This window comes from Lutra lutra, chromosome 7, assembly GCF_902655055.1.
Source record: "Lutra lutra chromosome 7, mLutLut1.2, whole genome shotgun sequence".
Classification (NCBI taxonomy): domain Eukaryota; kingdom Metazoa; phylum Chordata; class Mammalia; order Carnivora; family Mustelidae; genus Lutra; species Lutra lutra.
Genome location: NC_062284.1, coordinates 747,149 through 762,766, shown reverse-complemented (window position 1 = coordinate 762,766; position 15,618 = coordinate 747,149). Strand labels below are relative to the sequence as shown.

At 57.7% G+C, this 15,618-nt stretch overlaps 1 protein-coding gene across 2 annotated transcripts in view; it reads left to right on the top strand.

The window, feature by feature from the left end:
- RASGRF1 (Ras protein specific guanine nucleotide releasing factor 1) overlaps window positions 1-15,618 on the top strand; it is an 88,534-nt gene that overhangs the window by 11,196 nt on the left and 61,720 nt on the right. For both annotated transcript variants that reach the window (XM_047738923.1, XM_047738922.1), the window contains exons 2-3: window positions 7,122-7,228; window positions 13,322-13,469. In XM_047738923.1, the coding sequence (XP_047594879.1) occupies window positions 7,122-7,228; window positions 13,322-13,469 (255 nt within the window). The remainder of the gene's footprint in view (window positions 1-7,121; window positions 7,229-13,321; window positions 13,470-15,618) is intronic.

Genomic DNA, 15,618 nt, shown 5'->3' with positions numbered 1-15,618 from the left:
TGCTGGATGAACCCCTTTGTCATCAGTAACGCCCACCTGTGTCTGCTATTGTGGACTTTATTTTGAAGACTTCAGTCTGACGTAAGTGCAGCTACACCAGCTTTCTCTGGGTTTCCACCTGCACGAAGCATCTCTTCCCATCCCTTCACTTTCAGTCCACGTGTTCTTATGTCTGTGTGTCCTGACCTATTGCAGGCAGCGTACAGACGGGTCTTGTTTTCTGCATGTTTTCAGCCACTCTTTGTCTTCTGGTTGGAGAATCTAGTCTATTTACACTTAAAGGACTTATAGATAGCTGCATACTTACTGCCATTTTCTTCAGTGTTTTCCAGATGTTTTGTATTTCTTCTGCTTCTTTTCTTGCTCCCTTCCCTTGTGGTCGATGCCTTTCTTTAGTGTTATGTTTAGATTTCTATCTCACTTACACTTGTGTATCAGCTACAGGTTTGGATTTGTGGTTACCGTGTGGCTCACATGCATCAGCCTACAAGGCGCACCTCACAGCTGTTGGGGGTTCGGTCCTAGATCCCTACAATAGAGTGAATATCACAACAAGGCAAGTCAAATAAATGTTTTGGTTTCCCACGTGTATTAAAATCATATTTGCCCTATGGTGTTGTCTATTCAGTGTGTGATAGCATGATGTATACAAAAGCAGTGTACCTTCTAGATACTAAAAATACGTTATTGCTAAAAAATGCTAACCACCATCTGAACCTGCAGCAAATCAGAATTGCTGATCACAGATCACCGTAACAAGTATAACAATAGTGAAAAGCTTGAAATATTGCAGGAATTAACAAAAGGTGACACAGAGACACAGGATGAGCAAATGCTGTTGGAAAAATGGTTGATGTGGGGTTGTCACAAACCTTTACTTTGGAAAAATGCAATAGCTGTGAAGTGCAGTAAAGCAAAGCACAATAAAATGAGGTGTGTCTCTGTGTGTGTGTCTGTCTGTGTGTGTATCTATGTGTGTCTATGTCTGTGTGTGTGTCTGTGTGTGTGTGTCCGTGTCTGTGTGTGTCTGTGTGTGTGTGTGCCTGTGTCTGTGTGTGTGTGTGTCTGTGTCTGTGTGTGTGTGTGTCTGTGTCTGTGTGTGTCTGTGTCTGTCTGTGTGTGTCTGTGTGTGTGTCTCTGTGTCTGTGTGTGTGTGTCTGTGTCTGTCTGTGTGTGTCTGTGTCTGTCTGTGTGTGTCTGTGTGTGTGTCTCTGTGTCTGTGTGTGTGTGTCTGTGTCTGTCTGTGTGTGTCTGTGTCTGTCTGTGTGTGTCTGTGTGTGTCTGTGTCTGTCTGTGTGTGTCTGTGTGTGTGTCTCTGTGTCTGTCTGTGTGTGTGTGTCTGTGTGTGTGCCCTAATCTGTTTGAAGTCGATAGCAAGTTAAGTTTGAACACATTTTGAAACTTTGCATTTCTTCTTGCTCTCTCCACATCTTACGCTTTGATGTCACATTTTACATCTTTTTATTTTGTCTATCCCTTAACTAATTGTTATAGTCATAGTCATTTTTATTGCTTCTACCTTTAACTCTCCAGCCGGCTTTACGAGGGATGAACCCTGCCTTTACAACACGTTTACCTTCACTAGTGAGATCCATGCTGTCATTTGTGCTCTTTTTTTTTTAAGATTTTATTTACTTATTTGACAGAGATCACAAATAGGCAGAGAGGCAGGCAGAAAGGGAGGAGGAAGCAGGCTCCCCACCAAGCAGAGAGCCCGATGCATGGCTTGATCCAAGGACCCTGAGATCATGACCTGAGCCAAAGACAGAGGCTTAACCTACTGAGCCACTCAGGCGCCCCTCATTTGTGCTCTTGTTCCCAGTTAATGCCCTTTCTTTTCAGCTTCAGGAAGTCCATTTAGTGGCTCTCATAGTCCTGCTCCATGGTGGTGAACTCCCTTAGTTCCTGCTCGTCTGGAAAACTTTCCCTCCCCCTCCATTCTGAACAATGACCCTCCCAGGTAGAGCAGTCTTGGTTGGAAGTTTGTTTCCCTTCAACACTTGAATATATCCTGCTGCTCCCTCTGGCCCATGTAGTTTCTGCTGAAAATTCTTCTGGTAGTTTTATGGGGATCCCTTGTACCTAAGGAGTTGTTTTCTCTGGATGCCTTGAAGGGCCTCCTTATCTTTAACTTTTGATGTTTCTATTATGATGTGTCATGGTGTGGGTCTCCTTGGGTTCGTGTTATTTGGGACTCTCTAGGCTTCCCAGGCCTGGGTGTGTGTTTCCTTCCCCAGGTCAGGGCCATTCTCAGCCATTTTTTTTTTAATTTTTTTTTAAGATTTTATTTATTTATTTGACAGAGAGAGATCACAAGCAGGCAGAGAGAGAGGAGGAAGCAGGCTCCCTGCTGAGCAGAGAGCCCGATGCGGGGCTCGATCCCAGGACTCTGAGATCATGACCTGAGCCGAAGGCAGCAGCTTAACCCACTGAGCCACCCAGGCGCCCCTCTCAGCCATTATTTGTTTAAATACATTTTCTGTGGCTTTCTGGGGGACAGAAGTTTTCTTCTCTTTCTGGCACCTTTATTATGCAAACGTTGTTTCCCTTTATGTTTTTCCATAGGCCTCTTGAGTGGTCTTTGGTTTTTTAAATTCTTAATTCTTTTCACTGCTCTGTTTTAGAGTGTGCTCCCCCGCCCTGTCTTCAGCTGACCGACCCTTTCTTCCGCTTCGTCAGCTCTGCTGTTGAAGCCCTTTATGCACTTTTCTTTTCCAGTTCAGTTTTGTATTCTTCACTCTGTGACTTCTGTTTGGTACCTTCTCGTGTTTTCTCTCTGTCCATCTGTTCTTCTCCTGAGATCAGTGAGCTGCTCTGTGAACTTGACTTTGAACTCTTTATCAGGTAAATTACCTGTCTCGGTTTCATGAAGGTATTTTTCTAGAGTTTTATCTTGTTCTTTCATTGGGAGCATAATCCTCTGTTTCCTTATTTTGCTTGGCTGTGTTGGCGTCCATATATCAGGTGAAACAGCTCTCTCCCCTCATCCTAATGCAGTGGCCACAGGAAGCCTGGGAGTGGCTTTCAGTACGCTGTCTGGGCAGCACCCCGGGAAGGTAGCCTGTCATGAACTGTCTCTCCAATTGCTTCAGTCCTGTGGGACCCAGAACCACAAGCCCCTGACCACCAGAGCCAGATGTCCAAGGGATGTCCCTTGTGTGGACTGTGCACAGCCGGCAGGGGCTGGGCCAGAGGACGCCCAGAGCCTCCTGGAGGCTGTCGGGAGAGACGAGGAACCATCCTGAGCCTATCCAGAGCCCCGGGAAAAGACACAGAGCACACACTCTCTTCCTGGCTGGGTCTCTCCCTCCCAGTGGGCAGGTGGAGAGGTGGGTAGGTGGATGGACAGGCAGGGGGACGGAGCCATGGATGGACACACTGATTGTGCAGGTGCAGAGAGAGAGAGAGCATGGAACTCAGGAAGACCAAGAACCCGGTGTGTCTGCCCACTACCCACTTCACGGAGGAGGGGCCTGAGCATCCCAGAGGAAGGGCCGCACTGTGGTCAGACTCCACATCCAGTGCCCTTTCTCTGACCAGGAGGCCACTTGCCCCTCTTCACTCTGGGTCCCCTGGCCCATTGCTGTGAAAAGAACCCTGGGTGACTGGGGAGCCCAGGCACAGCCCCTGCGGGGCCCACCTCACCTCTCCAACCACAGCCCCTCCGTGAGAGGGCAGTCACCCACTGTACAGGTGCCTGCACCCCCACGGAACACTGGGCTGCACCTACAGGGGACTGGCCGCCTTCCTGTGCCGGCCCTGCCAGCGGCTGTCTGGGTCTGTCTGCACGTGGGCCTGAGGGCCCAACGTTTTCCTTCCATCTTTCTCAGTTCAAACTACCTTTTCCTTAGAGTCTTCCAGGAGCCTGGAATTCACTCTTTCTCTCTGCATGTGGGGACTTCGTTCTTTCCCAGCAGATTTTACTTTCTCTGTTTCTGTGTCTCTGCCACTCTCCTCTGTCTGTGTCTCTGTCTCCTTCTGTCTCATCTCTCTGTCTCTCTCTGTGTCTGTGTCTGTCTCCATCTCTGTCTCCTTCTGTCTCATCTCTCTGTCTCTCTCTGTGTCTGTGTCTCTGTCTCCATCTCTGTCTCCATCTCTGCATCTCTGTCTCCGTCTTTATGTCTCTGTTTCCATCTCTGTCTCCGTCTATGTCTCTGCATCTCTGTCACCAGTGTCTGTCACCATCTCTGTCTCCATCTCTACGTCTCTGTCTCTGTCTCTATGTCTCTGTCTCCATCTCTGTCTCTGCATCTCTGTCTCCATCTCCGTCTGCATATCTGTCTCTATCTCTGTGTCTCCCTTCCCTCACCCCCCAGCCCCACGCAGAGCAAACCCTCCGCATGTGGCCACTGTGGTCAGGATTCGCAGTGATTCAGGAGGGCTGGGAGGAAGTTTACTCTCCCTTCGGGGGCACTAGTCACTTGGCCCAGGGCGTATGGAGACCAGGTGTTGGGGGAAGCGCACACACAGAGGGAGCCCGCTGTCCCCACGCCCTCTGAGGCCCCCACAAGGCAGCCCAGGCCACAGGGGGCCACAGAAGCCCTGCTGGGCTGCGAGCCACCCACTGTTTCCTGGAGGGGAACTTGTGCGCTGCTGGGCATCTGGCCTCTGCATCCCTGTGGAAGGAAGGGAATCCGTGTGACTCCTGGGTGGGGAGGGGAGAGGGAGCGTGCTCCCAGCAAGGCCAGGTGTGCGAAGAGCCCAGGCCCGAGCCTGGGACCCCCCAGTGTCCCCTCTAGTGGAGGCTCCCAAGTGGCCTGCCCAGCATACCCCTTATCCTCTGCCCCAAGGATGCTCCGGAATTCCTCAGAGCTCCCTCCGGCACCACCAGTCTGCTCACCAGGAGCTGCCGTGACATTTCCAGGTCATGCCTGCCCCCAGGCCCCAACACCCACCCCGCCACTAGCCTTTGCTCCTGGACTTCCAGCCGCCCATCACCGGCCGGGTTCTGTCTCCAAGGCAAGAGATGCAGGACACTCGTGAGGAGCCTGGCCATGGCCACGGCCACGGGCTCAGCCTGGAGCAGGGGTGTCGGGATGGGACGCAGGCTGGGTAGAGGGATGGGACGCCTCGCCCCCGGAGAGGTGACTGGGAGGGAGCAGGGAGGGAGCCTCTGGGAGCCGATCCTGCCCTGAGGGGAAGAGAGTTGATGCTTGAAAGCTGAGGTCTCTGCTGGTAGACGGCCCTGCAGGGAGGTTCAGACCTAGAGGCTTCTAAGCCGGCTGCCTGTGGTTCCATTCCTGCTGAGGCGGGATTGCAGTGGGGTTTCGGGGGGCCTGGGGGCCAGCAGCCTCGTGCTTCTCCACTACGCTGGCCTGGCCGACTGCAAAGCCCCTCACTCCCCACAGCTCAGAAGGGCCAGGCTCAGGGACCCGCGCCCACCTGGCCCCTCCGGGCATGGGCCGCTCTGCCCCCTGCCCCTCCCCTGGCAGCTTGGCAGGGAAGGAGACCCCTCGGCGGGCCCATCCAGCACCAGGACATCCTCCCTGGGGACCCGAGGCAACCCACATTACAGCTGAGTGTCCCCGCTTCTGAGTTAGGACCCAGAGTCCCACCCATCTGTAGGCTCTGTGGGCTTTCTTCCCACCCCAGTGCCAAGCCCTGGCTGTAGTGGACAGCAGGTGCCTGGGGAAGGTCTGCTTTGCAGCTGTGTGGCCCTGGGCAAGTGGCACAACTTCTCTGTGCAAAACAGATCACATCTGCTCCACCTGCCGAAGGCAAGAACCAGTGAGCTCCTGGGAGATGAGCGCAGGGGTGTCCCTCATCTCTCGAGAGGCGGAACATGCTGGGTACCTGCTGCTTCCCGGGTGGGGTGGAGGGCGCCCACCTGAGCCTTCTGAATTCAGTTATTTGAGGCTGTAGCTGACATTTCGTTCCACAGCCCCAGTTATCTGTTTCCTAGGAAACAAGTGAGAGACGCCGACTCTCCAACCACACACACACGCGCACACACACGCACTCACACATGCCGTGGCCGCCACCGAGACTAACAATTAACAGAAATACAGTAAATGTCAGCAGACACTAAAAATAGTTTACGCGCCGCACCTCGGGGGCTGCTCCCTGCCGCCTGGCGCCGCGGGGGCAGGGACGGGGACAGCACCTCTCCATGACACACCACCACACCGCGGCCCGGACACACCTCTGAGCGGCAGGCCTGCTGCTCCGTCTCTGCAACCCACCACCTGCCTCTCTCCCACCTCCAGCAGGATGAGACTGGAGGCGTGCACGGATGCTGTCCTCCCAGCCCATCCCCCCGCTGGGCACCACCACCGGGACCCTGCCCGCCGTGTGTCTGGCACCCGTGTTCCCGTTGTCCAGCCCCTCGCACCCCGAACACACGGGGCGCTCCAGACACCTGTGCTGCCCCCACATTCCCTGTCCAGCACAGCTCAAACCTGGACCCCTCTCCGCCAGCGGGGCAGCCATCCTGCACTCCTGGGCTGACCCGATGGGCTTTCTCCGCACCCCCCACCCTTTGCTCTCACCTCCCTCCCAGCGATGACCGCAGCAAACAGGTGTGCTCACTGGGCTGCGGGCATCGTGCGGGGAGCTGAGCTGCCTTAACAGAGACAATATAACGTGTGTGTGCCGTCGGCTGCTCTGCTTCCCGGGAGCTAGCGGGGGTGGCGGGGGGTGCTGGGCCCTGGCCCTGGGCCTGAAGCGGGTCCAAGTCACCTGCACCCCACAGTGGGGCTTCCGGGGGTGCCCCTCGGGGCCCTGTCTGTTCATGCTTTCGTCCCAGGACCAGAAGAGGGCTTGATAACTTTCTGGGAGCAGAATACAGGCACACAGCCTTCAGCGGGAACCCGCATCCCAGAGGCGGTCACCCGTGGTGCTTTTGCCTTCCTCCCAACACACCTGATGATTTAAAACTGGCTTTTTTGCAATTTGTTGACAAATCAGGTTTTGCTTCCTTCCTACGATATCCTAAGTACAGGCTCTGTTCCATGCACAAAGCCTGCCTTAGTCGAGTTTGAAAATGTTAACTGGAGTGGCCTTCCCGGGTCCCAGTAACAAGTCTGCACCTGGCTGGTGTGGCCGTGAGCACCCGGCCCGAGAGCCGGACAGAGAGCCGCGCAGACACCCTGGTGACCAGAGCTGTCTTCTTCTCGGTGCAGCATTACTTCACCGTTAACTTCAGCCACGAGAACCAGAAAGCCCTGGAGCTGAGGACGGAGGATGCCAAGGATTGTGACGAGTGGGTGGCGGCCATCGCTCACGCCAGGTACGTCTTGGCCACCCCACCGTCGCCGCCAAAGGGGTGGAACACAGGGCCCTGCCCAGAGCAAACCCAGGCCCCGAGGGGGAGGGCGGGGAAGGGAGGAAGGGAGGGGAGAAGGCGAGCTGTAAGGAGGGTTCTTGGCAGGGGTCCCCTCGGATCCCAGAGCTCTGGGTCTGTGCCACCCTCGGTGCCCCCGGGAGCAGGGAGACCGGAGGAGCAGCCTCCCGCCAGCTTCAGTGCACTAGCTCCTTCCTTTCCAGTAGGGGAGCTGAGCCATATTTGGTTGGGGTCAAGGATTTTATGGCTACCAAAGCCTAAGCCCGGGCTCCAAGCCAGCTGAGCCACGGATCTGCGGCGTGACCATGAACAGCTCCTATCTCTCCTCAGAGCCTGTTTCCTGTTCTACAGAGGGAAATCTCTCAACTTCTCTGAGCTCAGGGGTTCTAGAGCTCCTCCTCATTCCCCGCAGGGCATGCCCCTCCCTGGAGGGGCCAGGCAGAGAGAAAAGCGAAGAACTCTCCGTGTATGCTGCAGAGAAAACGGGGCCCCACCGTGGATTGAGTCTTCTGGGTCGTGGGGAGGTGACAGGCTTATGGGCTGGGGTATGGCTCCACAGCTGACAACCCCCTGACAGAGCCAAGTCTCATCCAAGGGCAGGGACCCCCAGAGTCACCCCTCTCAGCAGGTGATCTCTCCGGCTCAGTGCAGAGTGGTGTGTCTCTGCGTCTGTCTGCTTGTTAAGTGTAAGGTCCTGAGGGCAGAGAACAAGTCTGATTCTTTGGGTCCCCAGGGCTTACAGGGGCATGAGCAAATGGACCAGGAGAAATCAAGGATGAATGAACGAACGAGGATGGATGCAAGGTTGGATGCTGAATGGAAGGTGAAAGATGAATAAATGGAGGGTAGATGGACGATAAATGGTTGTGTTTCGAGTACGTGTGATGGTGGATAGATAGTAATGAACGATGCATGGATGGTATGTGTGTGAGTGGACGGATGGATGGATGGGTGGGTGGGTGAGTGAGTGGATGGGTGGATGGATGGATGGATGGATGGATGGTTGGATGGATGGATGGACGGATGGATGGATGGACAGATGGATGGATGGGTGAGAGGATGGATGGATGGATGGGTGGGAGGATGGATGGGTGGATGGATGGACGGATAGATGGATGGGAGGATGGATGGATGGATGGGTGGGAGGATGGATGGGTGGATGGATGGACGGATAGATGGATGGGAGGATGGATGGATGGGTGGGAGGATGGATGGATGGATGGATGGGTATGAGTGGGTGGATGGATGAGTGGGTGGGTAGTGGATGGGTGAATGTGTGGGTGGGTGGATGGGTGGGTAAGTGAGTGGGATGGTGGTTAAATGTATAAATGAATGGATGGTAAATGGATGCATGGGTGGGTAGGTGAATGGGTGGGTGGGTGGATGGATGAATGGAGGGATAGATGGATGGGTGGGTGGATGGATACCAGGGTCCTTCTTTGAGCCCTGGAACAAACCAGCTGACCAGAAACCCTTTATGATGGCCATAGCACTAACTATGACCTCGAGGTCAGGCCATGTCCTTCCCTGTTCTCAGGGAGTATCCAGTCCAGCCATGGAGACCCGGTACTCACACATGAACTTATAGAGTCAGGCTCTGACTGTGGTGCTGGGCAGATAGGGATGGGTGCAGGTGTCCCCCAGGGACATCATGTCCACTTCGGAAGACATTAGACATGTTCACAGCTAGCTCTTGTACACAAAGGCCCTGGTAGGTACAAGGCACCATGGGGGAGAGACACTACTTCCATCTGCAGGGAGATAAGGGAAGCTGGATACAGGGTGACATTTGACCTGAGCCAGAGGACCAAGGGCGTAATGGGTTTAACTATGAGTGCTTTGGCCCCCAGCACAGTCCCACCCCCAAGGCACTGATGTACAAGAGAGACTTCCAGGATTAATGAAGAGTTAAAGTGTGGGTTTTGGAAGGTGAAGTGTAATTGGGTCATAACGGGTCTTGAACACCCAGCTGGGGAGTTGGCCTTTAATCGGTGAACAGTGGGAGCTATCAAAGCTTTTACACCAGGAGAGTAACACCATCAAAGCTACAGTTTTGAGTGGAAATTGTCAACGTTGTGCAGGATGGATTCACGGTGGAAGAACCCAGACTCAGGAAGAGCCGGTGGGCCTCCGTCCCCCCACCAGGAACCAAGAGCAGGGCTGTTCTGAGAACCACATGAGTCTGCTGACAGGGAGGGGCTTTCTACATGTTGAAGCAGTGCAGAATGCAAAGTTCTAATCGGTTGTACATTCTGAGGACCAGGACTGCACTGGTTCAGAAAATACATTGATACCAAAATGTTTCAGAGACCGTGTGAGACCCTGGAGTCTCGCCTGGCGGAGGTGACGGAGACCCAGCAGAGGCCCGGCTGGGGTGGGGCCCCGTAAGGCACACACGCAGGCAGGCGCGGAAAATGGCTCAACCACTTCAGAAAATTGTTAGACAGTTGCTTAAAAAACTGAGCCATTTAAAGATTGCTAGGCCGGCTCTGTGACCAGCAATGTCAACCTTTCGGTGTTTGTCTGAGAGAAGCAAAAACATCCACGACTGATCCTGTGCACACAGCTTTGTGTATAATCGTCCCCAGTCTAGAAAGAGCCGAGGTGTCTGTCCGCAGACAGACAGACGTGCAGACAAGCCCTGGTACATCCAGGCGACAATACCACCCAGCACCGGAAAGGCGCCTGCCCCAAACACGTGTCACAAAACGCTGAACATCAAAGTCAGCATGCCGAGGAGGAAAAGCCAGATGCAAAATAGGGCACACTGTCTGAGTCCAGTGACGCAAAATTGTGTCACAGGCACAGCTTGCTTGTGGCGAAGAACTCTGAGCCGGAGTCGCCTGTGGGGTCAGGATTGCGGGGGGACGGAAGGTTCTCTCTCCCAGGTGCGGTATCCGCAGATCAAAGCCCGTCACTGTCAACCGTGCGCTTTTCACACCTGCGCCTTCCAGTCTACACACATTAAACCTCAAATTTTAATGCAGGGTTCTGCAGCCCCAAACCTCGGACCTCCCCCTTCTGTGACCAGCAGAGAAAACCGCATCTCAGATGCTTCAAGTGATTAGGTCAGGCCCACCGAGATCATCTCCCCATCTTCAGACCCACTGTGTCCTGTAGCACCACGGAGGAGCAGGGGCGGAAGCACATCAGATCTGTGGTCCCGGGGATTTGGAGCGCTTGCACCCCGGCGCGGGAGAGGCCGTCCTGGGGCTGACTTACACGCTCTGTGTCGCTAGGGGGAAAGCGCAGACTGTGAGCCATATGTAGCCTCAAGCCCAGTCCATCGTGTGAGGTGCGTGTGTGGGTCAGAAGGGAGCCTGGCTCTGTTCCTCGGCTCTGTTGAGCAGTGAGCAGTGTTGCCGAACCTTATTTGGTTTCTGTTTGCATTTACGTACTAGATACGTTATATGTACCGAGGTAAGCGCCGTGGGGTCTACAGCGTGCCCCCTGCCCGTGCGTGCACCGTCCACACTTCAGGGAGGGCGCAGGGTGTGAGCCGAGCAGCTCCCGCTGTCGGGGACTGGAGCTCTGTTCTAGCTCCAGCTGCCGCTCTCCCAGACTGTCATTTAGGGGAAGGCACGTCCCCTCTTGGGCCTCGGTTTCTTCACGTATAAAATGAGGCCGTGGGTCTTCCGTGGCTCCCAAGTTCCCATCCAGCTCTGAGTCTGAGTCTCAAAAGGCAGTGCTGCCCAGAGAGGTGCTTGGTACCTCGTTACTGGAGGAGAGGGCGGGGGAGGTGGGGCAGCCCAGATCGGCTGCCCAGGAGACCCTGCTCCATGCCGAGCACCAGCGTCCGTGACAAACCACCCGAGTCTCGGATTTCCACAGCCCTGGAGTGCGGAGAAGTGCGGCAGCGTGAAGACAGACACCACCGTCTCTCCGCTGAGTTCCCTTTGCAAGCTAAGAGAACAGAGCCTCTTGGGAAGTGGGAGAAACTTCGAAACCTAATATTCTCGTTCACACTTATTCTCGTAGGGGAGCCAAGTCCTCATCTTCGGTGAATGGTCCTGCCAAGCAGAGTCCACTCTAGCAGCCTCACTGACCTTTAGACAGGGGGCGACAGGGGAGGCCGGGACGGAGCTTTGATGTTGGGGTCAGGACCCTCCCCAGGGATATGCTCCAGGTCCACCGTGCGCCCTGCTCCCCCCGCCCTGTCCACCCGCCCCACCACCCCCTGCTGCTGTCAGGCCAGCAGGAACCAGCCTCCTCCGACCCTGTCAGGGGACCAGGCTTTCTCAGCCTCCCAAGGGTCCCCACCCCTGCCTCCATGTGAGGCTGTTCCCACGCACGGCCGCCTGGGCTCCCATCATTGAGGCTGAGAGCACGTGTGTGCGGCTCCCAAGCCAGTGACGAAAGCCAGCATTGCTAGCCCGGTGCCCACTCACCAGCCGCGTCCAGGGCCACCAGAAAGCCATGTAAGAAGATGCCAGACAGGAAAGTGTCCCCTCGACTGGGCACATGGGGAGCCCATGGATGACCCCCGACAGGGACCCCACTGCTGTGGGTGCCAACTGCCTCCCCTGGCTGCCCCAGCCTAGGAGCAAGTATGGGGACAGATGTGGGGACGAGTGAGGACAGGCTACTCTCTGAACAACCCTTGCTGCATGGGTGGGAGGGGGCTGGGTTTGTCCCTCACGTGGAGGGACTCAGGGCTCCCTACATGCCGAAGAGAGACAGCCCGTGGGACAAGGACCACTGCTGACACTGAAGGGACAGGCATTCAGGGATTCAGGATGGAGCGAGCAGGGCCTCCGCCTTCTGACAGGAGGGGGGCCATGGTAATCCCAGCACAAATGCGTCACATGTACTGAACTGTCCCTCACTGGCACAGACCCAGGTCACAGATAAGCAAACTACGGCACGAGTTTGCGGTCCCTGGGCTACTGGGTGTGCGAGGGAGTGAGCGAGGCCGGACCCAGCAAGCGGACTGGGTCTGAGGACCGGGCTTCCACCAGAACCCACACCCACAGGGCAGTGGCAGCCGCGACGGGGAGGGGGATGCAGGCAGGAAGCAGCCGAGGAGTGAGATGGTGACGTGGCAGGCTGCGAGGCAGAACACGGCCACCAGCGGGGTGGGGGGCGAGGCCAGAGAGACGTGGAGATGGAAGGGGGGGGGCTCTGGCCGCTGAGGTTGGAGGCCAGAAACTGGGGGCCGTGAAGCCAAGGGTGGGAGGAGGTTGGGGACACGGGCAGGAAGGGGAAGGGAGGCTTCTGAGGGCACCAGGGAAGGGAGGGGAGGACAGGGTCGGTGAATGGATGGGTGAGTGAGGGGCAGGGTGGGCTTTCCCTCCAAGTCCCTGCCTGGCTTCCCCAATGGGCCCCGCTGAGCGCTTCCCTTGTGAAGCCCGTGGCCCCTCCTTTACAGAATGGTGTTTCCCCAGCTCTGACGCCGCCAGTGGCCCTGCCTGTGCTGCGGGGTGTCGGGGAGAACCCTGGCCCAGAACACAGCTGACCCGGCTCCTCCCCCAGAGGCCTGGAACCCAGCTGGTCTTCCAGGTCGCCCCCAGCCGTGATGCCCCGTGAGTCTGAGGCCTGTTAACGTACACAGTGCTGGGCTCTCTCTTCTGCCCTTTGCTTATCCTTTGGGGGGGCCCTCTGACCTGGCTCCCCTAACCCTCCAGCCTTGTTGCCAGTATCCCCCCACACAAGCCTCCTGGCCAAGGCCACCCTTGGACGGGTGTGTGCCCAGAGCCCTGGGTTTGGTGTCAGAGACCTGGGCTGTGGGACACCCCCATGGTCTGGGTCGGAGAAGACAGCATGGCAGCTGGAGCCAGAGCCAGCCCAGGAAAGAGGCAGGGGGAATGGGCTTCAGACAGGATATCCGCCTGTGCAAAGGCTCAGGGGCCTCGGTGGGTAAGAGCGGCCCCCGAGGGACCCACAGGTCCCAGTGCAAGACGGGAGCTGGCAGGGAGTCCTCAGGCACTGTGTGCAGCAGCGGGACCTTCTCTGGAGTCCCGCCACTGGGGGTCCCACCTGGGGCTGGACCTGCGGATCTGAGGCCCACAGTGTGGTAACCTGCATGTCCACTGCCCGCAGCTACCGGACCCTGGCCACGGAGCACGAGGCGCTGATGCAGAAGTACCTGCACCTGCTGCAGATCGTGGAGACGGAGAAGACGGTGGCCCAGCAGCTGCGGCGGCAGATCGAGGACGGCGAGATCGAGATTGAGCGGCTGAAGGCAGAGGTGACCACCAGCTGGGCCCCGGGCCCCCCCACGGGCTCCTGGAGGGGCAGGGCATGGGGACACGTGATGGGCAGAGCGGGATGGTGCGCGGTCAGATGGGGGTTCAAATCCCACCTCTGCCCCCAAGCCCTGTGCCTCAGTTTGTCTGTCGGTGAGATGGGTTTTTATCCTCACGTGGCAAGGCTGTGAGGTTGGTGCGAGCTGATGGGCCAGCTGCAGAGCGCTGTGCCTAGGGCCACGCTGACTAAGCATTCGGCGTCACCGGCCAGCACGGCAGGGGTGCGGGGCCCCCGGAGGGTCGGGGTCCAGGCAAGGGCTCTCCAGGCTGCCATCTAGGGGCTGCGCTGTCATCAGGCTGAGCCCGCTGGGACCATGATACTGAGCGTGTCTGTGAAGCCGTATTTCCCGGACCTCCTCGCCGACCTCCAGAGTTGGAACCACGATGTCCCGGGCTCCCGAATAGCTCCCTCGACGGGAGAGCGGGCAGTGCTCTCCGTCCCGTAGGCACCCTTGCCAGCTGTGTGTCCAGCACAGAAGGACCTGACCCCTTGCCCCACGGCGCACATGGCACCATCTGGCCATGTCGCCCCAGAGCCGTGGGCTCTGCGCTGAGGAGGGGAAGGGGAAGCATGGGCTGGGCTGGGAGACTCAGCCGAGTAATTTCCAGGGCCCAACGCAAGGGAAAACGCAAGGCTGTGGCCCCGGGCTGGGGAAGTCACCCCCGTCCTCACAGCCCATCACCCCAACCCGTGGCAGGCAGGTGGCCCGCAACTTCGACCCCCACAACCTGTGCACTGGGGTATGGGTCACCCACCGAGTGCACCCTGCTGTCTCACGCCCTTCACTGAGACCCCGTGGATGCGCCCTAGACCCCCCTCACACCCACGCTGGGGCTCCCTCAGGTGGAGTCCAGTGCCCCCGCCGATGCCAGCCTGTAGCACCCGGACAGAGGGCAGCTGTGGGGGTGGGGAGCGGGCAGCGGGAGCCCATCCCAGGGCTCGCGAGTGAGAGGGAGAACACACAAGCTAGGGCCCCGGGACCCTGCGCTGTGCTCCGCTGTCCCACCAGACGTCACTTACAAAACAGAAAATTCTAAGAGAAAAGTACTAAGAATTTCAGGGTGGAAGCCTCGGAGCTGGGAGCCCCAAACGTGGAAACCGGAAGTCACCAGTCCCGCCATGTTGCTCCGTCGCAAAGCTGCACCGTCCCCTCGGGAGCTCAGGTTCAAGCAGACACCAGAACTCCACACGCCTCCTTTGGTCCTGCACCGGGCACCTCAGATGGGCCTCCCCAGTCCACCCTCGACCACCCTGAGAAGATCCAGGCTCAGCAGGCCGCCCGCCAGAGCTCCCACAGCTGGGCGGGGGCTGGGGGGCGAGCTGGGACGGGAGCCCGGGGCTGTCTGTCCGCTCGTCAGTCTTTCCCCTCGGGGCTGTCTGTCCGCTCGTCAGTCTTTCCCCTCGGCTCGCAGCTGCAGGACAGGAGTTTATCCCGCCTGTGAGCACCTGCTTCCTTCTGGCATCTCACCCAGCCCAGCACACATCCCCGAGTCCGGGCTGCACCCGTGAGGAACCGGGGGCCTGGCCCGGCCCCACGTAATTGGCTTTATGAACCAGGCTGCCCCGGGGGCCTCTCACCCGCTCACTCCACCTGCAGCCCCCTGAGCAGCGCCCATGGCCTCATCCTCTTCCCCGGGCCTCCTCCTGTCCCCCGCGCTCCAGCCAGAGCTGGGAGCCCTGGGCCCCGTGCCCCGGTCGGTTATCCCACCTTCCTGCCTCGTGGAATCCTAGCAGGTCCCGCGCCTCCTCCCAGGCCCCCGCCCTGGCCGGGGCTGCTCACTGCCCCTGCTCCCACGACGTTTCCGCCCCCGTCTGCCTCATCAGAGCCGGTTCCGCACCGTCCGCCACCCCACCGACTTGGTGGGGGCCCCTGGGGGGCCAGACTGCCCTGGTGCTCCCTCCTTACGCCTGGCACGTGGTACGTGGTCAGTGAATATGTGGGCCTCACGATCCGAGCTGGCCCAGAGGGACAGCCGTGCCTACCACCGGGGTCTGGGTGCAATGACATCAGCATTGTGCTGGAGCTCGCGGCACGGACCCCGGCAGGAATGAGCTCTTCTACCGCTGGGGAGGCTGTGGGTTCACGTGGC